General features: G+C 47.8%; 1 protein-coding gene across 3 annotated transcripts in view; it reads right to left on the bottom strand.

Annotated features, from left to right (window-relative positions):
- Positions 1–22,821, bottom strand: part of Rnf10 (ring finger protein 10) — a 33,793-nt gene extending 10,972 nt beyond the window's left edge. For 2 of the 3 annotated variants that reach the window (NM_001415782.1, NM_001011904.2), the window contains exons 1-4: positions 22,208–22,821; positions 8,576–8,772; positions 2,208–2,407; positions 569–659 (exon numbers count right to left, since the gene is read on the bottom strand). In NM_001415782.1, the coding sequence (NP_001402711.1) occupies positions 569–659; positions 2,208–2,407; positions 8,576–8,772; positions 22,208–22,364 (645 nt within the window). In that variant the 5' untranslated portion in view covers positions 22,365–22,821. Of the gene's footprint in view, positions 1–568; positions 660–2,207; positions 2,408–8,575; positions 8,773–22,207 lie in introns of those variants that run through there. The other variant, XM_063271215.1, reaches the window with a different exon arrangement.
- Positions 22,822–23,252: the final 431 nt, after the last annotated feature.

Here is a 23,252-nt window from a genome sequence, read left to right as displayed (position 1 = left end):
ATGGTTGTGAGCCACCATGTGGTTGCTGCTCTTAATGGCTGAGCCATCTCTCCAGCCCAAAGTATCTTTTCTTGTAAGGTATTCTCTAACATTCCTGGATGATTATATAAATTTTCAAAATAAGAGGAACCCATATTGGTCAAATTAAAATAACATACAAGAGTGCCTGTGATTTTGAAGGTCACATGTGCATCGAGACAGGACCAGCAAGGAGACTCAGAGGCTCATGACCCCAGCAGCGCACGCAGCAGAGCAGAGGCTTTGCGCAAAACACACTGCATGCCTGCTAACTTGATAGTAATTATGACGAGGGACCGACAACAAAGGACTGTCCACGTAACTGAGCTCAGCCTGCTCAGAAGAGTCACCACAGTCCCTCTCAGACTCAAAGAGGGGCTGGCACATGCTCTAATGCTTATGTGACCTTGGAGAAAAGCCTTCCACATCCCAAAGGGAAACGTGTGCCACAAGGCCAGTCAGAAACCACAGCCAAGTTTAACAGAGCTAAGAGCTGCAGGGCGAAGGCTCACTCCTCTAATGACTTAGAAAACTTAGTCAAGCCACTCACCACTTGTTCCACAAAGTCCCAGTTGACTAAGGTGTCAGGGTCAGCAAAGTTAGCTGTGTAATCTTGGTCTTCAGACACCACAAATTGGCAGCTAGAAACAGCAGGAAAAGACAAGCAGAGAGCAGTCTGTCAGAATCACTAAGACCTCCCAGGAGTTCCCCACCTAGAGTTCAGGTGCTGGCCAGGAGCAGCCGTGGCTGCCAGGATAGGGCAGCATGACCCTCAGACCTTAGCCTTAGCTCTGAGTCCGGGCTCTGCAAGGAGTCCAGTCTCAGCAGGCAGACACCCAAACCCATAAACTATTTCTTCTGCTTCCAAGCCCCAACAAGCTCCCTGTTGTTCTCCCTTGAACTAAAGTTAACCCAGACTGAGACTTCTTCCCTCAACCCTTGGTCCATGGACACAGCTCACCCTCAAGGCAGGAGAAAGCTGTTCTCAATCACTTGAGAGCAATCCCATCAAACTACACGGTGGGGCTTCAGTTTATACCCAAGGCCCGACCTAACATCTAATGACTCGGAAAGGGGAAGGGAGGGGGTAGAGCCCACGCCCCTGCCTGCTCCCATCTTTATTTGCTCCTAGCAATGAGTCTTCTACAGCTCTGGAATGGAACTCTGGCCTCCACATGCACAACAGGGACACACAGGAAATGCTGGAGTTGGCATTTTAAGAAAAAGCACTGCCCTTGCAGAGTTTGGCCCCTAGCACTCATGCCAGGGGGCTCCCAGCTGCCTTTGACTGCAGCTCCCAGGGAAGTGCAAGTCTGCCCGCCTCCAACACCACCATTCAAGTGCGCATAACCACACTCTCTCGAACGTGCAATTTAAAATAAATTCTTTGGCAAAACAGATTGCCTACCTTTTTGTTGTTGTTGTTGTTAAATAAAAATAAAGGTTAACAAAAATTTGTGTGTCTGGTTGTTTTGCCTTTGTGTGTCTGCGCACCAGCTGCAAAAGAACTAGTTACCGATGGCCATGAGCTGCCATGTGGGTGCTAAGAATCAAACCTAGGTCTTGTAGAAAACAGTTCTTTGAACCTCAGAGCCACCCCTCCAGCCCACTGACAACTAACTTTGTTTAGAACATTAGAACACTTCATCAAAACCACAGGCTGTTAGCGTCCAAGCCTGGGAACCACCGCATTACCTCTTCCTGCTCACAATGGCGGCCCCAGCTCTAATACTCCACAGCCTAAGAAACAACTGTTCGAGCAGCACAAAGCCAAGAACCCTAGTACTGGGAGTCTAGTGTGCCCTCTGACCCAGGGAGGCCCAGCCAGACGTGCTCTCCTGCGAAGACTTCTGTTTGCACCTCAGTTCTTCCTCTGCTGGGCTCGGCACATGAGCACAGGAGTCGGAAACTGTTCTCTCTGGTCTCTCCCCTTCCTGGACCCAGGACCTCCTCCCTGTGCACTGAGCAGCAGGGCTGAGTCCATATACGTTCCTAGTCCCAGAAGTCAGAGCAAGCACTCTCTGTACTGTCTAAGCTCTCAGAATGTTCACTCTGAAAATGTGACCGAATAAAAAGAACAGCAAAGTTCTTTGTGTTTCTCCCTAAGTGTTTAGATGACGTGTGTTCCCAGAATCCCAACTATCCAAACAGTTTCATGTCCTCTTTGCCCTGGAAGCGGAAGTACTCACTTGGCCTGTAAAAAGAGTTCCTTGTTGAAAGGCTTGTGTCCCCACTTGTTTCTTTTCCCCCAGCTGCCATGTCCACTGCCTTCAAAGTGACCTGCCTGGCCACGGGGTTCAAAGGTGAAATTTAACAAGTGGTTCAGGTTGATCTTCTTAGGGCCGGAGAACTGGGCAGGGCTAAACTCTGCCCGCTGAGCCTCTGCTACCTACAAAGAACGACAGCATCTTAGAGGGAAAGACTTCACCAACTCACCGCAGAGATCAGGACAGCCACACCTCCCACATGGCCAAGAACACTGAAACCCTGGCTTAAATGCCCACCTAAGACGTGCATGGCTGTGAGGACAGAAAATGCCTTTAGCATCAGCATCCCCTAATGTCCACTCTGCCCTGAACGACCTTCTCTGGTCATCTAGAAGCACCAAGAGGAACTTAGCAAATTAAACTCTCCACAGTCCCACCTGCTTTTATTGGTGGTGTTTAGTACTGAACCTAGAGTCTCACAAATGCTCAGCAAGCATCCTACCTCCACTCCAAACCACACCCACACCAAACCACACCCACAGCCCCACACCAAACCACACCCACAGCTCCGCAACACCGACTTCCTGCTGGGTGTTGAATGCCTTTACTCCCAGCACTGAACCACACAGGCAGTCCAGTGGATCTAAAATGGAGGCCAACCTGTCTCCAGTCAGGACTACACTGATGGTAAGAGTGAGTCCCTGGAGCTCTGGAGCTCCAGTTACTGAGTTACAGGTACCCGTGGGGCTGCCCTGGGTGGGTGCTGGAAATCAAACTCTGGTCTCTGTAAGAACTATATCCATTCTCTTAACTGCTGAGCCCTCTCTCCAACCCCACCTTCCTCCATGCTATGGCCATATAATGTTGGGATTTCATTCTGCCAGTGACTAGAGCCACCACTGGGAAGTGGCAGAGGGCAGCCACTAACTGCCAAAGGTTACTGGATCTTGCAGAGGACTCCTGCCTAAGACACTCTGATTGACAAGTTAATTAAAGCTGATGGAATTAGAACATGGAGGCAAACTAGCTGTAACAAGAAATAAACCTCACGGGCTGGAGAGATGGCTCAGAGGTTAAGAGCACTGACTGCTCTTCCAGAGGTCATGAGTTCAATTCCCAGCAACCATATGATGGCTCACAACCATCTGTAATGAGATCTGGTGCCCTCTTCTGGTGTATCTGAAGACAGCAACAGTGTACTCATATATATAAGAAATAAATAAATCTTTAAAAAAAAAAAAAAGAAAGAAAGAAAGAAATAAACCTCACTATATTCACAATGTCCTAAGTCCTCGACAACCCTAAACTGAATGGTTCAGACGAGTGCAATTCCTCATTCCGGTTCCCACTCCTCTATCGATGTTAGTGTGCCCTCCCCTGAGATAGCGATCTGATAGGCACATGGGTGGAAGGTCTCAGAAGACATGGTCTCTGCTCATTCGCTCTCCCCCTCCCATCAAACTCCAGCTATCTGGCTGTGTTCTAACGGAGCTGTCCCTTCAGTACCCCGTTCTCTGTGTCTCTGTATCTGTCTGTCTCTCATTTTTTGAGAAAGGTTTCTCTGTGTAGCCCTGATTGTCCTTTCTGATCTCCCTCTGCACATCATGCTGGCTTCCAACTCAGAGACCTGCTTGCCTCAGCTTTAGTACTGGGACTAAGCAAAGCTCAGGGCCGCCCGCCTGCACTGGTTCTTCTTTAACCTGTCGCAGGGGCAGGCGGAGCTCCAGGACAGCCAAGGACACAGAGAAACCCTGTCTGGGAAGTGCAACAAGAGCCTGAAGAAGCTAATGTATACACTATCATCGCCACCTCCCAAACAAACACAGCTCCCAGGCGTGGCAGAGGACCACTGCAAGCTGGGGACAGCCTATGCTACATGGCGAGCTCCAGGCCAGACTGAACGATAAAGCATCTCCAGAAAACAAAACGGCTATGGCACAGATTCCGAAATTTCCTTCTTCAGGAGGCACCAAACCTAGATTAAGGGTTTTGAATTCGTCCCCCGCCCCCACAACACACACACCCTAGATCGGACTGAAGAGATGATGGCTCAGTACTAAGGAGCACCAAGCGCTTTTGCAGAAGACATGGATTGGTTCCCAGCACCCACATGATGGTTCACTAATGCCAGTTCCAGGGGATCCAACACTCTGATCTGACCTCACTGAGCACACAAGTGGTACACATACACACATGTAGGCAAAGAACTCATTCATATGCATAAAACAAATCTTTCTCCAGGGGCTGGAGCGTCAACTCAGTGGAGAACATCCACTGCTCTTTTAGAGAACTCTGGCTCCCAGCACCCATCCAGTGGCTCACAACCATCTGTTCCAGGGGACCTGACACCTTCCACATACACACATGAAGGCGAAACACCCATACATAGATAAAATGAACATCTCAAGCCTCTGGCCTACTCAGAGTCACTCCCCCCAATTCCTATCTGTCTTCCCAGCACACTGATCTCTCTGTTCTTCTCCAATTAGTGTTGCCACCTGTCTTGGGCACACCCTCCTATGGATGTATCTTCTAGGCTGTGCCATTTAACACAGCAGCTACTACATACATACAGCTACTGACCATGGGAAATGTGACCTCAGATACAGGCTTCACCATGTACAGACTGGCCCAGGGTCAGGTGCTCTTTCTGTCCTGGCCTCCTGAGTAGCTAACTACAGGCACATGTTACTCTATCAGCTTCTCTCTCCATCTTTCTAATGTGACAATTAGAGATCTTAAACCCATGCTGCAGGGGCTGGAGAGATGGCTCAGTGGTTAAGAGCACCCGATTGCTCTTCCAGAGGTCCTGAGTTCAAATTCCAGCAACCACATGGTGGCTCACAACCATCTGTAATGGGATCTGATGCCCTCTTCTGGTGTATCTGAAGACAGCTACAGTGTACTTATATATAATAAATGAATAAATCTTTAAAAAAAAAAAAAAACCCATGCTGCAGAAGGAAGGAAGGAAGGAAGGAAGGAAGGAAGGAAGGAAGGAAGGAAGGAAGCTACAGCTCATGGTAAAGCCCTGATGAGCACACACAAGGCCTGGCTATGATCCCCACAACTGCTAAAGAAAATAAGGATTGCCTGGTGTGGTGGCACAAGCCTTTAAGCCCATGGCTGTGTAGGCTGAGGCAGGGCAGTCCAAGGTTAGTCTCCTAATCTACACAGCTTCTAGGCCAGTCAAGGCCATAGAGTAAGTCCCTGTCTCAAAAATCAGCACTCATTGCTCGTGCAAAGGACCAGAGCTCAATGGCTTCAATTTTGAGCAGCAACATAGCATCTTACAACAGATTATAAGTCAAGTTCCAGAAGACTTGACATTGTCTTCTGGTCTTTTCTAGCATCTGGCTCAAGTAGTGCACAGACAGACATGTAGGCAAAACACTCAAACACATAGAATAAATTTTTAAAAATGCAAAATAAATATAAATAAAGCACACAAGGGTTTGAGGTGCAAGGAAGCTGAGTCTGAGATACAGTCTCCCTGTATAGCCCAGCCATGGCTTCACTTAGGCTCTTCCTATTTCTACCTCACGAACGCTGGGATTGCAAGCCTGTGGCTGCTTTTCTATTCGACCACACTGCTCTACAGTTTAGACCACGCTGCTGACAAACAGCTTCACTGTCACACCTGAGCGACAATCAGTGTAACCAGGAACTCACTGTGTCAGCAATTCTTGTTTACAGGGTTGGTGGCTTGTGTTTGAGACAGGCTCTCACTCTGTAGCTCTCCCTGACGAGCTTGGAACTCACACTGTAGAGCTCCAACTCACAGAGACCCACCGTCTGTGTGTCTGGACAGAGTGAATTAGAGGCATGTGCTTCTACCGCTGCTTAACTGCAACAATTCACCTCTACCTCAGGTCACCACACCAATGCTCCAATCTCCCAAATGCTTTGCTTATCTGGCTTAGTTCCTGTGGGTCATCCTTCCTGTCATCTGCTGAACTGAAGCAACAAAACCTCCCTTCCTTCCCCCCCATCCCCCAGGAGCTTCAGGGCAGCACGTTAAGATCGAAGTCCCACAAGAAGTCTCAATGCAGCAGACCCTCAGACTTCAGCAGCCTCCTGCAGTTACATGCATGCACTCATCCCACCCACACAACCTCAATCCGTCAGGCTCCAAACCCACCCTCCTCTCATGCACCAAGAACGCCAGCTGCCCGCTGCCAGCCCTCCTGTAAGGGTGCTCAGTCAGCAAAGCTCTCACATGTGCCAACCCTGCTGCTCTTCTGACAGACCAGTCAAGGACTGTGTGGCATGGCCACGTCCCCCTTGCACCCTCCCCCTTCATCAGCCACCCTATTAGGACAGATATGTTGTGCTTCCCTAACCATAACTATAAAATCCCTGCTGGCACACATTTTTTCAGATTTTTAAAAAGTTCTTTCCGTATTTATGTATGTATTCTTTTAAATGTAGGAGTGCTCTAGACAGGGCAGCAGATCCCATTGCAGATGGTTGTGAGCCACTATGTAGATGCATGGAATTGAACTCAGGACCTCTGCAAGAGCAGTCAGTGTTCCTAACCACTGAGCCATCTAACCAGCCCAATTTTTAAAAAGTTATATTAAGCCAGTTGTGATAGTACATGCCTGTAATCCCAGTACTCAGGAGAAAGACAGGCAGAGCCCTGAGAGTTCAGGCCAACCTGGTCTACAGTGTGCTAGGTCAGCTAGAGCGGCACAGTGAGACCCTGCCTCAAATGAATTACTGAATGAATTTCAGTAGGTAGTTGGGTCTATGTGAATTCAAGTCAGCCTGGTCTACACAGAGAGTTCCAGAACTATACAGTGAGACCCTATCTCAAAACAAAGCAAAAGGAAAGGATGTCATTACTATTCTTAAAAGATATGTGTATGTTTCTATCTGGGTTGTGTAAGAGTGCAGTTGCCCGAAGCCAGTCCAACGTCCAGAGATTGAGTTACAGCAGTTGTGGGGTTGGGGATTTGGCTCAGTGGTAGAGCGCTTGCCTAGCAAGCGCAAGGCCCTGGGTTCGGTCCCCAGCTCCGGGAAAAAAAAAAAAAAGAAAAGAAAAAGAGTTACAGCGGTTGTAAGCTAACCAGCATGGCTTCTCAGGAACCCAACTCCGTCTTCCACAATAGCAGGGAAAGCCATTCCCCTCTAGCTCCCCTCACCCACATACCACTCCCTTACCTTTAGTAGTTCCCTGACAACGCACTGCCACACCTCCCGGCTGTTCCTTCTCCCAGCATCCCTTGACTGTACAACCACTTTCTTGTCATCCCACCCACATGACGCAAGGCCAATGACCTACCAAGCGACCTTTACTCTGTCTCGTCCTACTTCTTCAACCTGAAAGGGACCAGCACCTTAGGCTGGCTCCCAGTTCCTTGTCCCAGCCCATGTGTGCACCCTCCTCACTCAGTCCTTCAGTCTGACCCCTTACACATCTGTAGTGATCACCTACTCCTGCTGCTGCTTTCAATCCCAACAGTGTTCCTTCCCTTGCTTCATTCAGATCTCTCCAATCTACCTCTGCAGGCTGGCTGGTGGCACACACCCATCCTCTCAGCCCTCAGGAGGCCAATGCAGCGCCAGCCTGGCTACACCATTAGACAAACAAACAAACCAAGAGTTCGGTTGTTCCTTAGGCACTTCATCATTACTGTTGCCGTTCCCCTTCTCTCCCACCTACACTGTCTAATCCGATAAGCACTTACCGTCAGGTAAATTACATGCTGGCTACTGACACACCAGACTAGAGAATTAGCCCCTAGAGAACAAAGACAACAAATACTCTGTTTAATGCTGTGCTTGGAAGGAACTCCTTAGCTGTCCCTGGTACATCACAGATGCGGTAAGTAATCCTTTCACAAGTGCCTACTGAATCGGTCTTGTTCTGTAATGGCTGCACAGCACGGGCAGACAAACAAGACACGGGTCTTCTTCATAAGTACTTAGGCTGCTTCCTAAATAAGCAACTACAATGGGACGGCAGTGGTCATCTCTCATATCAACTTTTCCACTCAAAACAAACTCAGACAACTCCTAAAGATGGGTGTCGGGGACTAAGGAGCTCAGCATTTACTCTGCAAGATGGCCACCGCCACCGCCACCACAACCGCTGCTTTCCATCCTTAGGTGCTCTGCACACCCGCTGTCCAGTCTCAACCTTACTATGAAGTCTCCTTTCCCAGGGGTGTTCACAGCCCCCAAGGGAGGAAAGCAGGCAAGGATCCAGGTCTGGTTAAGCCCCAGCTGCTCAGACAGGCTGGTTGCCTGCTCTGCCGCCACTCACACTGTCAAGTGCTGAGACACTGAGAGGGAAAAGCCAGACCCAGACAGACAGCCCCACCAAGGCCACTCTCCTTCCGTACCTCATCCCGTCTTCCACCATTAGAAGAAGAGCTAAAGGGTTTGCTGCTGCCACCGCCCCTTTGAGGAGGCGTCTTGTTAAAAGTTTTGCTTTTCTGTGAATTGGAGCGACGGGACTGGTTGCTAAAATTCTCATTTTTGGGGTAGGAAGGTTCACGCTTGCGATTGTAACGCTTGGATCCATTTGAGTTCTTTCCATCTGAAACAAAAGAAATAAAAGTAGTAAGTTTAATGTTTTCCCAGACACAGCCAATTTGTCTGTCTTCCAGCAAAGCTGTACTTAGTAAGTAAAGGGAGACCTACCTGCCTTTCCACCGCCTCTGAAAAAGCTAAGCTTAGTCCATAGCACTGGTGCTTTGAGAAAGAACCACAGTAAGGTAGGCTTTTGTTTGGTTTCGAAACAGCATTGTGTGCTAGAGGGATGTACCTGGTCTGCAGGCCTGACAGGAAGAGGACAGGCGCCTCCCTTGAACGCATTGTAGTGCAGTCTGTACAGAGCTCCACAGAGGACTGGACGGCCTAGGCTTTGGCAGACATTCAACAGGCATAAAACCACGCCAGACATAGCGCCTCACACCTTTATCCTAGCACTCAGAAAGCAGTGGCAGGGGGACCTCGAGGCCAACATGGTATAGGGCAAATTACAGAACAGTCAAGACAAAGAGACATTCTGTCACAAAAAGTTCAGTACCAACATGCTATGGAAGCTACACTAACAGATCAGTTCAAGTTACTTTTAAAAAATGTCTCTTGTGGGGCTGGGGATTTAGCTCAGTGGTAGAGCGCTTACCTAGGAAGCGCAAGGCCCTGGGTTCGGTCCCCAGCTCTGGAAAAAAAAGAACCAAAAAAAAAAAAAAAAAAGTCTCTTGCTTTTTTTTCCTTCAATTAAATAAAAAAATTGCACATTAACACCAGAACATACATTTGATTATAAAAATAAAAATATAAAACAATTGACAGTACCTGTGAAATATTACCTTATTAAGTGCTTTATTTCCTCCATCTTCCCTCTCCCCTCCCCTCCCGTCCTAGCCCTCCTGCCTCAGGCCTGAGCACTGAGCCTGCAGACAGGCCCACACTCTCTGCCTTCCTTTTATGCACTTGCCCACGTCTCATACAAATGTTCTTTGTCACTTTGTGAGCAGTTGTGTGTATCCTAGTCTTACTCCTACAGCGTCAACATTTGGGAAGCCGAGTCAGAAGAGTCATCTACAGGACCAGCCTGGGCTGGGACCTTCAATTCCAGATCAACACAGGTTATAGAAGAGAGTCTGAATTACATTATTTTATTACATGCTATTTATTTATTTTGCATGTGTATATATGTTTATTTGCAGGAGCAGCACACATTTAGAGGGCAAAGGTCAGCTCTGGTCGGGTTCTGTCCTGTCACTGTGTAGACTCTGGGAAAAATAAGCTCAGTCACCCGGCTTGGCACCAGGTCCTCTTACGCCGTGAACCATCTCTCTAGACGATGGATCAGAATCTGCAAAGCGGCTAAGGAGAAGAGTTGACTCCGTGGATACCAACTGTTGCCAGTAGAAGCACACAATGGAGTTGAGACCCCTAGAACCCATGTAAAGCAAGGCAGGTAAGACAACTGCTTGCCTGCAATCCCAAACCCAGGGGCAGGAAGGAGCTGGCTCCTTAAATTAACCAGAAATCAGCAAGTTCCAGTTTCAGAGAGAAGCCCTACCTCAACCCACACTTAAATAAACAATATGTAAGAGAGAGTGATCCCGGAAGACACTGAGCATCAAGATCACACCTGTGCACATATACAAACAAGCTGAGAGTTGTACACATCACACACATATAAAAGCACAACCCAGAGCGGAGAACTGTGGCACGCTTATAACCCCAGCACTTAGGAAGTAGAGGCAGGAAAGGAAATACAATGTTCAGAGACAGCCTGAGGTATGTGAGTCTGTGCCTCAAAATGCAGTTGAAGCCAGTTAACAGCACTTGTTGCTCTTTCAGAGGACCTAGATCAGTTCCCAGCACCCACCGGGTAGTTCACGACTGTCCAGTGCCAAGGCATCCAATGCCCTCTTCTGACCTCGGTGGGCACCAGGCAAGAATATGGAGCACACATATAAATGCAGGCACGCACACACATACAATACTTAAAAAAAAAAGTTACCTATTCTTCAAAAGCACAATAATGGCTATACAATTGCCTGCCGTGAGCTAACAGGGTAATATAACCAATACATTTAGTAATGTCTTTTTGCTAGTTTAATAGGACAGTACTGAAGACTGTTTTATAAGGTCTATATAGCCGTCAAATATTCAAGTCAAATTAGATTATGAAATACAATCATAGGGGTTGGGGATTTAGCTCAGTGGTAAAGCGCTTGCCTAGGAAGCGCAAGGCCCTGGGTTCGGTCCCCAGCTCCGAAAAAAAGAAGCAAAAAAAAAAGAAATACAATCATAAAAGCCTGTTACATGTCCTGAAGTTGCTCTGTAGACACTGAATGAGACTGACGCAGCATCATGAGAGAGATGGTTTTATTTTTAAACCCGAATTTCTCTAATTAGCAACAAATCCTTTCCGTTTAACTGTTGACCAACTATATTTTACATAAAGAGCCTGCTTGCAGGGTTGGGGATTTAGCTCAGTGGTAGAGCGCTTGCCTAGCAAGCACAAGGCCCTGGGTTCAGTCCCCAGCTCCCAAAAAAAAAAAAAAAAAAAAAAAAAAGAGCCTCCTTGCTTCGTTTCATTGGGAGACAGGAGCTCGTGTAGCCCCAGGCCAGCCTCAGACTCACTACACACATAAGGATGACCTGAAACCCAGTTCTCCTGTCTCCACCTGCCAAGAGCTAGAACTACAGGTGCGGACACTGAGTCTGGCTGCCCATTTGTCTTTTCTTACTAAGATAAGGTTTAGGAAGTTTATTGCCAGTATCCACAAATTACTAGTATTTTTTTTCCTTTTTCGAGACAAAGTTTCTTTGTGTAGCACTGGTCTTGGAAGTCACAAAGCTCCACCTGCCTCCCAAGTGCTGGAATTGAAGGCCTGTGCCACCAACACCTGGCATTACTAATGAAATTTATCAAGGTACCTAGGTCAGTACACTAGATAAGCCACACTAGCTTAGAAAGGGGGAGGGGCAAGAGGCTCAGCTGAGTATAAAGTGCTCCATCTGCAAGCACGAAGCTCTACATAAGGACCCCAGCGCCCACATTAAGGGCCAGACGTATCCAGTGCACGGCTCCAGCTCCAGGAGAGGCAGATGCCATACAGTTGATTCCAGGGGCTTGATCAACAGCCTGTTTAGTCAAAAAGGCAACTTCCCAGTTCAGTGAGAGATCCAGTCAAAAAAATAAAGTAGAAGGGTTGGGGATTTAGCTCAGTGGTAGAGCGCTTGCCTAGGAAGTGCAAGGCCCTGGGTTCGGTCCCCAGCTCCGGAAAAAAGAACCAAAAAAAAAAAAAATAAATAAAGTAGAAGCAATGGAGAGAGTCTTCCAACACTGACATCTGTCTCCACATGTGCATTCAAGGGTGAGTGCATGTGCAAATACATGTGTACACCCACAACAAAAATGTAAGGCAAAACAAAACTTATCTAAGAAGCATAAACAGTGAACAGGTGAAGTAGACCAGCATGTTAAGAGTAACTGCCACTAAGTCTGAGGACCTGAGTTCAAGTCCCCAAAACCCACAGGGTGGAAGTAGAGAACCTAATCCTGCAGCTGCCTTCTGACTTCCACACACAGGGAAGAAGTTACAGGGCAGTGGTGTCATACAGCTTTAACCGAAGAACTGGAAGGCGGAGGCAGGAAGATCTGTGAGCTCCAGTCCAGCCATGACAATACATAGAAACCCTGTCTCAAACAAACAAACAAACAAACAAACAAACAAACAAGCAAGTCTACGTGCACAAAATCCTGGGTTTAGTTAGGGTTGGAGGACTGGCTCAGTAATAAAAACACTGGCTGCTTTCCCAGAGATCCAAACCAGTTTCTAGCATCCATGTGGTGCCTCACAGCTCTAAGCCAGTCTTAGTTCTAAGGAATCCAATACTCTCGCCTGGACTCTGAAGGCAGCTGGCACACACACGAGATAATCTTACCGGTGGAGCTGAGAGGATGGCTCAATAGTTAAAAGTACGTCTTGCCCTTCCAGAGGCCTCAGGTTTGGTTCCTAGCACTCACAAGTAGATGACAACCACCCATAACATCAGTTCCAGGCACACTCACACATATGACACTTACCTAACAGAAAACGGCTGAGCTGTATAATCAGCACACCAGAAAATCGGACACATATAACTAAGTGGATGTGGTAGCATACATCTGCCACCAACACTGGCCTCTAACCCAGCACTAACCAGCCTCTAACCAGCCTCTAACCCAGCACTAACCAGCCTCTAACCCAGCTCTAACCAGCCTCTAACCCAGCTCTAACCAGCCTCTAACCCAGCTCTAACCAGCCTCTAGCCCAGCACTTGGGAAATGGAGACTCACAAGTCCCATGCCAGCCTGGGCTAGAGTATCACACACACCTCGTCTGAAAACACACAAGCACACACTCAAACACACCTGTAAAGAAGACATGCCCAGCTACCAACAGGGAGCTATTTCTTTTCTGCAAACACCTCTACTTTGTCTGCTTAGAGTTCTTTTAAAAACTAATAATAAACAAACGTGGAGTGCGTTGGGAGTTCACATGTGCGGGACCCACTCTCACCTCTGCATGAGTGCAGTGTTAGCTCACACAGGCTCACAGCCTGGGGAACCTCACGGAGATTCTTGCACTCCAGCCTCATCCTCAAGGATTCTGCCTCTGATTTAAATACTACTGTGGGGCTGGAGGGATGGCTCAGTGGTTAGGAGTACTGACTGCTCTTCCACAGGTCCTGAGTTCAATTCCCAGCAACCACACGGTGGCTCACAACCGTCTGTAATGGGATCCGATGCTCTCTTCTGGTCTGTCTGAAGACAATGACCGTGTACGTACATAAATAAATCTTTAAAAAATATTACTGTTTTAAAAGAGGTAGGCACTTTTTTTTGAAATAGGAAATATGATCTCACTCTACAGTTCAAGCTAACCTAGAACTCACTAAACTAATTCACGCTGGCCTCGAACCCCAGGCAATCCTTTGAGACAATAGGCATTGGGCAGTCACACCCAGTGCTGCCTAAGCAACAACTGAAAGACACCATTGTCTACATTGACCAACCACGAGCTTACTGTACAGCGGGGCTACAGAGACCTAAGAGAAAAGAACTGTGAATCCTAATTAAACCACATCTATTGAGAGAGAGAACCACAGCCTGTGTGTGGAGGTCAAAGGACAACCTGTAGAGAACGGTTCTCTCCTTCTACCAATGCGACCCCAGGGACTGACTGAATTTAAGTGGTCAGACATGGTGATAATGGCCTTTACCTGCTGAGCCATCTTGCCAGCAAGCTCATAAATGCGTATTTTGAAAACAAACACATCTCTAGGGAAGAATGAAAGATACACAAGCCACTCCAAACCTAGCCAGCTGCAGCCAAGGAATCAGGCTAACACGTTACAGCGATGGCAGCAGGAAGAGTAGAACAGGTTACCACACAAGAGCAGCTTACAGGCATATGGCCCGCCACCGCTTCAGTCAGCAACAGCTGCTGTCGAGCACAGCGCCTCTGGGAGCAGGTAGAAAGCTGCTGTGGCACACCACTAACCCCAGCACCTGGGAGACAAAGAACTGAAACAACGGCTTCAAAACCAAACGTGTCTGTGTACCACACGTGTGCCTCATGCCCATGGAGGCCAGAAGAGGGTGATGGTCTCTTGAAAATCTAGAATTCCTGAGATATCAGCTGCCATGTAGGTGCTAGGACTTGAACCTGGCTCCTCTGGAAGAGTAGCCAATGTGTTTTTAATTGCAGAACCCTCTGTCTCCAGTCTCAGAAGAAAAAAAAGAAAGAAAAAGGAAAAAGAAGGGGTTGGGGATTTAGCTCAGTGGTAGAGCGCTTGCCCACCAAGCGCAAGGCCCTGGGTTTGGTCCCCAGCTCCGAAAAAAAGAAAAAAGAAAAAAGAAAAAAGGAAAAAGAAGCAAAGAAAGGAAGAGAGAAAACATTTCCCAAACCTTGTTATCTGAAGCCAACAGAGCATGACTGTGAACTGCTGCTTTCAGGAGATGCGTCACCGTGCAGTGAAGTGTCCACCTAGCATGCACACAAGGGCCTCGGTTTCCAGCACATAAAGGAACTGGGGATCCTGCTTAAGACAGAGCCCTCACAGCTTGTGTAGGTTTGGCTGGGCTGCGTCCTGCGCTGAGAAGCCTGAGGATGAAGTAGCCCTCAGGGAGACTGTTGGTTTCTTCACTTCTATTACCACACTCTCAGGGAAACGGTTTCCCAAGACTTAGAAACCTGCTGCAATGGACAACATTTCTAAGTCAGATTATGACAACCGACCACATAAGGATTTATGATTTCAGACCTTAAAAATCAACTCCCTTCTCTCTTGGCTTTCCAAATACCTCAAAGTCTGAAGGGAGACATCTCCAGTGAGAACCTGGCTCTTATCTCTAACCCAGCACACCTCACATACTGCCGAGGATTGATGGTGCTGTCCTGCCTGGGACCGGATGATAAAATCCACAGTGCTATTTTTGAAATGTTTTGTAGACAACTTGCCAGGACATGTTATGACCGACTCAGAGAGAAGCTGCCCGCCTCGCACGGAAGAAACAGGAGGACCCACATCAGATTTTAGAAAATAAGTTCAAGGTCCTAGAAGAAATTTATTTTATTATTTTTTAATTTTTGTTATTTTGTTTCTGGTTAAGTTTTTTTTTATATTTTATTTATTTAATGGATATGAATACATTGTAGCTGTCTTGACATACACCAGAATCTGTTACAGATGGTTGTGAGCCACCATGTGGTTGTTGGGAATTGAATTCGGGACCTCTGAAAGAGCAGTCAGTGCTCTTAACTGCTGAGCCATCTCTCCAACCCCTCTGGTTAAGTTTGAAACCTCAGAATGGTAGTACCAATTCCAGTTGTACATCAGGGTCACTTCCAGGGTTTAAGGTTATGAATGCTGTCCGGTGTTGCAGTCCTTAGGAGGTTGAGGGCCGGAGAACACAGATGAGAGCTCAAGGCCAGCCTGGACTAAGAGAATACAGATGAAAGCTCAAGGCTGGGTTGGGGATTTAGCTCAGTGGTAGAGCACTTGCCTAGCAAGTGCAGGGCCCTGGGTTCGGTCCCCAGCTCCGGAAAAAAAAGAAAAAAAAAAGAAAAAAGAAAGTTCAAGGCCAGCCTGGACTAAGTAGCAAGTTCAAGGCCAGCATAAACTGTGCAGCAAGGCCAAGTCTAAGAATTAAGAAAAAGAGGGTTGGGGATTTAGCTCAGTGGTAGAACGCTTGCCTAGCAAGCGCAAGGCCCTGGGTTCGGTCCCCAGCTCCAAAAAAAAGAGGAAAAAAAAAAAAAAAAAAAAGGAAAAAGGAAAAAGGAGAGGTGGGAGAGGGGGGCCAAGCAAGCTGGACCTGGCAGCACAGACCTGGGGTCTCAGCTACTCAAGAGGCTACTGGCATGAGGTCACACGTCCAAGGCCACCTGCACATGTCCAAGGCTGCAAAGTCAGTTTAAGCCAATCCCAACTAACCCTCAAATGATAATTTTTAAAGGGGCTAAAGAAGCAACTCAGTGGTCAAGTCCCTGCCTAACTTACACTAGGCTCAGGACCCAGTGTCAAAATAGCTAGGGATAGTTCAGGAGTTAGGAATCCCTGATGCTCCTTTCCCAGGGGACCCACACTGGGTCCACAATCATCTGTAACTGCAGCTCCAGGCAATATGTCATCTCCTGGCTTCTGAGGGCACTGCACTCACCACCACCCACCCACACAAATTAATCTTTAGAATTAAATAAACAAGGATTTGGGTGTAGAGTCACATGACTAATCCTAGCTTAGGAGGCAGATGCAGGTGGACCTCTGTGAATTCACGGCCACTCTGATCTGTACAGTGAGTTCCAGGTCATCCTAGACTATGCAGAAAGACTGTCTCAGAAAGCTAAAATAATAAAAAGTAAATAAAGTAACAAGGAATGCCCAGGAAGGTCCCTTAGAGGATCAGAAAAGGTCAGACAGGGTAGCTCATGCCTTTAACCCTAGCCTTCAGGAGGCTGCAGGATTTCCGTGTGTACTTGAGGCTGGCCGCGCCTGAAGAGCAAGACTCCTAGAGGCTGCAGGTGAACCTCACTTGTGTAAAAGTCCTCAGGAGTCTGACATACAGCCAGAGCTGAGGAGTGCCAGGAAGTACTATCAAGACACTGTCCCTAGTTGACAAAACCACTAATTAGATGGTGCAAATCCAGAACCTAAGATTCAGAACCAACAAACCAAGAGGCCTAAAACTTTAATCCAGCTCCTTTTTTCATATTTCCAAAATGGAAAAGTCTGCCAAATAACAGCAGATCAACTCCATCTCTCTCCAGTGCTCCTTACCAACTTAAAGCCCCGAGTCCTTCACCGATGTGTAGAGTCATCAGTGTTCTAGGTCTAGCTCTAACAGGTGGTTCAGCCTAGGTCAGAACAGCAGCCAGGAAGGCTTTACAGCTGGCTCAAGCTGTAATTACAAGCCAGTTTCGTATCCACAGTAGCTGAGAACCTCCAGGGAGCAGCATGTGCCTCAGTTCACGTCACCTGACAACTCAGATCCCACTCAACCTGGAGAGAGCTGTTCCCCTTTCTCATCTACCAGAACGGCTGCATGTGCTGAGTTACAAGTTACCTGCTGTCACATCACTCTCCTCTCTGGGCTGTACTGTCACTTGGTAAATTGTTCTAACAGTCTTAGCCCTACAGGAGGAAAGCTGTAGAAATACAGCCAGAAGAGGGATGCTCTGTTAAGTATGTGAAGCACTAGACCAAGGCCAAGGCTGTGGACAGACAGAAAGAGCAAGGAGCTCCCGGCAGTCAGACTTATCTGTGACTTATCTCTAGTTACTCAGAAAAATCAAACAAATTAAGAAAAAGAATTCAAGGCCAGGCTGTTCAGGAGAGCAAGCACCAGGACAGACAAGGCTACACAGAAACCCTGTGTTAAAAAAACAAAAACGAGGGGTTGGGGATTTAGCTCAGTGGTAGAGCGCTTGCCTATCAAGCGCAAGGCCCTGGGTTCGGTCCCCAGCTCCGAAGGAAAAAAAAAAAAAAAACAAACAAAAACGAGGGCTGGAGAGATGGCTCAGTGGTTAAGAGCACTGACTGTTCTTCCAGAGGTCCTGAGTTCAATTCCCAACAACCATATGGCGGCTCACAACCATCTGTAATGAAATCTGATGTCCTCTTCTGCTGTGTCAGCAACAGCATACTCATATACATTAAAGTAATTAATTAATTAATTAATGTTTTTTAAAAAGCAGAAACAAAAACTAATTGAGAAAATTACTGAAAACATTATCTGATGTAGCAGTGGCACGCAGTTGCTCTGATTGGGGAAGTTTACTATAATGTAACAAACACAGTAATTGTCATCAACAGCACCCACTGGAGGCCCTGAGGTTCTGAGGTTAAGGGAACTGGAATTCAGGTGCCAGCACTCACAGGAGGCTGGGTGTCCAACACAACCTTTAACCCTAGCTGTGAAGGGACAGAAACACTCAAGTCTGATTACCCAGTAACCCAGCTTCTGATCCCAGATGACAGGAACAGTGTCAGCACAGTGTTTCACACTGCCAACCTCAAAATAACTGCTTCATAATACCTGACCTTCCCTTAACCTCCATGGCAGCACCTTCCGCCTAGGGAGAAGAACAAGAGCAGAGTTCTTGGTCAGGGACTACATCCGGCCTACAAATCCCTGACTTCTCTTGTCTCTAAATATTTACACTCTGTTCTTTCTACATGGCATTCCCTGGTCCCTAAATCTCTCTCCTCTCTGGGCTGTACTGTCACGGTAAATTGTTCTAACAGTCTTAGCCCTACAGGAGGAAAGCTGTAGAAATACAGCCAGAAGAGGGATGCTCTGTTAAGTATGTGAAGCACTAGACCAAGGCCAAGGCTGTGGACAGACAGAAAGAGCAAGGAGCTCCCGGCAGTCAGACTTATCTGTGACAGCACACCAAAGAGCAGCAAATATAAGCTAGCCACAGAAAGCAAACTATCAAATATGTTCATGTAGTTAGAAAGCCAAGGACCACTTACGAACTTCCATAGCTTACAGATACCAAGGGCTTCTTTTACATGGGACAAGGGAGAAGAAGCTAAGTCAGCAATAGTGACACACGCCCCCAACACCAGCCCTTGGAAGGTGCATACAGGACACAGGGACCTCAAGGCAGAGACATCAAAGTGTCTCCAGAAACCAAATACATTTTGTGGATTTTTCTTTGTGTTGGCAAAAGAAAGTGAAACTGTATCCTCATTTCCCACTCCCATTCTTCCAGTCAGGACTCTGAAATTCCAGAGATCCTCACAACAATGTCACACAGAAAGACCCCAGTATAGAAGTGACGGGTTGATCTCTGAAACACTCCTGAGACACCCACATCTCAAAGTCACATCTGCTTCAGCAGCCACCCGATCAACAGCAATGCTTTCTTTCTCATGTTGCTTGGCAACGGGGTCTTCCTATGGAACAGGCAGCCCTGGAACAGCTCATTAACCCAGGGTAGCATCACACTCATAATCCTCTGCCTCAGCCAGTGAGTGCTGGGACTGCAGGCTGTGCCCACCACGCTCGGCCTCATGTAGTTTCTTTCCTTTTTTTTAGTTTTTAGACAGAGTTTCTCTGTGTAACCCTTGCTCTGCAGCCCAGGCTGGCTTCAAACTCAGAGATCTGCCTATCAAGGGCTGGGATTAAAGGTGTGGACCACCGCTGCCCAGCCTATTTTATTTTTACACTCATGGGTGTTTTGCTTGTGAGTGTCATTTGTAACTGGAAAGCAGAAGACCATGTCAAATTACACAGCTCTCTGGAGCTGAGAACCAAAACCCAAGCCTTCTGTAGGAGCAAGACCCACTGAGCTGCCTTTCCAGCTCCTGCTTCATTCTAGGTCTGTGATTGTTTATTAGGGTTCTGATGTATTTCTGATTCAAAACCAGGCCCTGAGATGGTGCCTGTCTTTAATCTCGGCTGGTCAAGGAGCTTGAAGGAGCTTGCCACCAAGCCTGGACACCTGTCCCAAGTAACACATGTAAGGAAAAAAAATGTTTAAAGAAAAGGGAATGTGGTAAAATGCCTTAATCACCGCAGTTCTCCTGTTTAATCTTTTAAATCTATAATCATCCTGCGTGTGCAGGATAAACGGGGAAGGGTGTGAGGTCAGGTCTTCTTTCCTGCTCTCAGAGGACATGGAAAGGCAAGTGCTCAAACTGCAGGCACCCTATCTCACCGAGCCCCCTTGCCTCCTCCTATGTTGTTTGCTAAGTCACAAGCGTTGGCCTACTGCTCACTAAACAATAAACAAAGCACTTACTGCAGCTGACTCATGCATGAATGTGTTTTAGTGACTTAAGGAGGGCCCTAAAAAATTCCTGAGAATTCTTGGAGAACCAAAGCTTAGCATTACCTCCACAGCAAGGCTAAGGTTATCAATGACAGAGGGACACTCGGACCTCTCTCCACCAATAGCCAAGATGATTTACAACAAAGCTCCAGAATTGGTTTATGTAGGCCCGGACTTGGCCTTTAGTTCCCTGACATCTGCCCAGACAGTAAAGCACTGCTACATCCCAGTGACATCTGGTCTCTACCCAAGTTCCCCAGGCAATGTCTACACGTCCTCAGGTAAACCTGGTGATAGAGTTTGTCATATCCTGCAGATAAACTCTCAAAGCCAATAAGCCTTATAATTTTGGAGATTTTTATAATGCTCTTAATTTAATTTGAGGAGGGTAGGGATTCTAAGGATCAAACCCAGGACCTGGTATATTCTAGCCAAGGGCTCTAGCACTGACCCACACTCTCCAGCTTTTTGGATCTTAGACTGTTAGCTCCAAAGCTCCCTATCTGTTACCCATGCTCACTCTCACAAAAACACACTGCTGAGTCTACATATAGCTGCACTAAAATGCATTCAGTCATGTTTGGCACTGGGAAACCAACTGGTATACTCTTCCCTGGGGAAGACCTCCTCTCAGCTTTACTAAGCTGCCTGAAGTTCTTCTGTGTAGCGTTGAGACTTCCTAGGCTCCTCCCCCATGTTCATGCTCATTGATACGATATACATATCCCGCATATATATGTTTGTTGACATGTATATACGCATGCATGCATATATGTGAAAAGAGGACAGGAATTTGAAGGAGAGGAGGGGAAGGTTATACAGGAAGCTCTGGAGGGAGGGGGGGAGGGGCACTGTAACTAAACTACAATCTGAAAACCTAGTGCTATCTGAGATTGTGGAGGCAGAGACAAGGTATCTCTGGGTTCCAGGTCAGCCTAGACTACAAAGCGAGTTCCAGGACAGCCAAGGATACGAAGAGAAACCCTGTCTCGGAAAACCTAAAGATTTAAAAAAAAAAAAAAAATTACAGTCTCAAAAATACACAAACAAGGGGTTGGGGATTTAGCTCAGTGGTAGAGTGCTTGCCTAGGAAGCACGGTTCGGTCCCCAGCTCTGAAAAAAAGAACCAAAAAAAAAAAAAAAAAATACACAAACAAAAACCCTACACTGCTATTACTGCCAAGTCAGTAAAAGTATAAAAGAGAACAAAGATTTGCACAAAGCGCTGGGACAAGATAGAGAATGCTAGACTCGGGATTCTGCCATCTCTTAGTTTATTCTCTGAGAAGGAACAACTCCTAGCTAAACAGGATAAATGATTAGAGTAATAATATCAGGCATAAAAGCCTACCCCTCTTCTTTGTGCATGATCAGTAAGTGGTAGTTATTACTATGTTACAGTAATACTAAGAAGCCTGACTACACACATCTCTCTCTTTACAGTAATACTAAGAAGCCTGACTACACACATCTCTCTCTCTCTCTCTCTCTCTCTCTCTCTCTCTCTCTCACACACACACACACACACACACACACACACACACACACACCCCGTAAGAGCCAAACCCCTAGAAACTGCCACACACAAATACACCTCATATTTAGGCAAATAGTTGTCTAGCAGTCTAAGCCCTTAACTCATTCAATCACATTCACTCAATAGTATACATTACCTCTTTTACAGAAGGCAAACGCAAGGACTGGACCTAAAATGCAGGGTCTGCATACTGTACCATCACGTCGAACAACGCCATCACAAGATGTGTCCTCTTAGACAGAGGGGCAGACCTGGTGCCAGATTTAAACCCGAAAAACCCTCCGGCCTCACCCTGTCTTACTTAAACTTGAATGTTACCCAATGCTAACCCAACACAAAGTCAAATTGTTTTAGAGCTTGGACCGATGAGTCACACAAACCAGGCCTTGAGGCCTGCCGCGAGGTGCTTGTCACCTGGATGACCTTAACCCTTCCAAATCTCAGATTCCTCATCTGCAAAATGGGGCTAAGAATAGCGCCGACTTCAACCAGCTGTTTTGAATATGAATGCAAGGGCCCAAATTAACCAAGCCGCGCATATCTGCTTAACCCGTAAATACTGGATATGTCAGTGCAAGCGGAAGGTGGGTCATTTCCCACTCCCAACTCCCGAGTAACCCAGCAGACCCGCCGGCTCTTACCGCTCTTGGGTTTAGACTCGCCGGCCGGCCCCGCCGAGGCGGAGCGGGGCGGCTGTTGCCCTTTGCTGCTGCCCGAGGAGGCGGAGGAGCTGTTGGAGCCGCTGTTCTTGTCCATGTCGGAGGCGGTGGCGGCGGTGCTGGGGGAGCTCTGCGGCATCAAAGGGGGCCTCGGCGGCGACGGCGGTCGGAGCGGAGCGGGCGCGGCGGGGACCCAGGCTCATGGCGTTCAGGGCCGGCGGGGGTCGGCGGCGGCAGCGGTTCTCGGCCTTCATGGCGACATTTTTCCTTGTTTCCTTCCTCAGCTTCTCAAAATGGAAGGAGAAGCGGCAGGTGGGGCTGTGGGGCCCAGAGGCGGCGGTGACCGAAGAGGAGGAGGAGGAGGCCGGGGCTCGGAGGTCCGGGCCGGGCCTGGCGGGGCGGAGGCTGAGGGGAAAGGGGAGGCGCGGGAGGGTCGCGAGCCCCGCCGGCCGGCCGGACACGCTCTCCCGCCGCGGGGCAGGAGAGAGGGCTGGTTGTCTCGGTGCCGGGGACCGGGGTCTCCGACACAGCGACCGACACTCGCCTCTGGGCCGAGGCCGAGCTGCTCCGGGAATGGCGACGAGTCGCCAAACAGCATCTCCAAGAACCCGGATGGACTATTTATATAGTTGCCAAGTGGACGCGATGCATTCTGGGATGTGTAGTTTTCACCTACATCCGGGTCCTAGCCGGGTACCGCTTGTTCCTGCCAATGCTTTTCCTCTCTTGCCTTTTCCCGGTTTCTTCTCCGCTTCCCGCTTCCTCCTGCGGTCCTTCGTTTTGAGACAATGTTTCATTATTTAGTGCTAACTGGACCAGAACTCCTGGTGTGGAACAGTCTGGCTTCCAGTTCACAGATCTTCCGATCTCTGCCTCTCCAGGGCTGGGATTTTCTTTAAAAAAAAAAAAAAAAAAAAAAAGATGTGTGGGTGTCTGGCATCTTAGGAAACCAAGCAGACAGGCCGCGCAGACATATACACAGACAAAACACCCATAGAAAGCCAAGTGGAGGGGTTGGGGATTTAGC

This window comes from Rattus norvegicus, chromosome 12, assembly GCF_036323735.1.
Source record: "Rattus norvegicus strain BN/NHsdMcwi chromosome 12, GRCr8, whole genome shotgun sequence".
In the NCBI taxonomy this organism is placed as follows: domain Eukaryota; kingdom Metazoa; phylum Chordata; class Mammalia; order Rodentia; family Muridae; genus Rattus; species Rattus norvegicus.
This window is presented reverse-complemented; position numbering and strand designations above follow the sequence as displayed.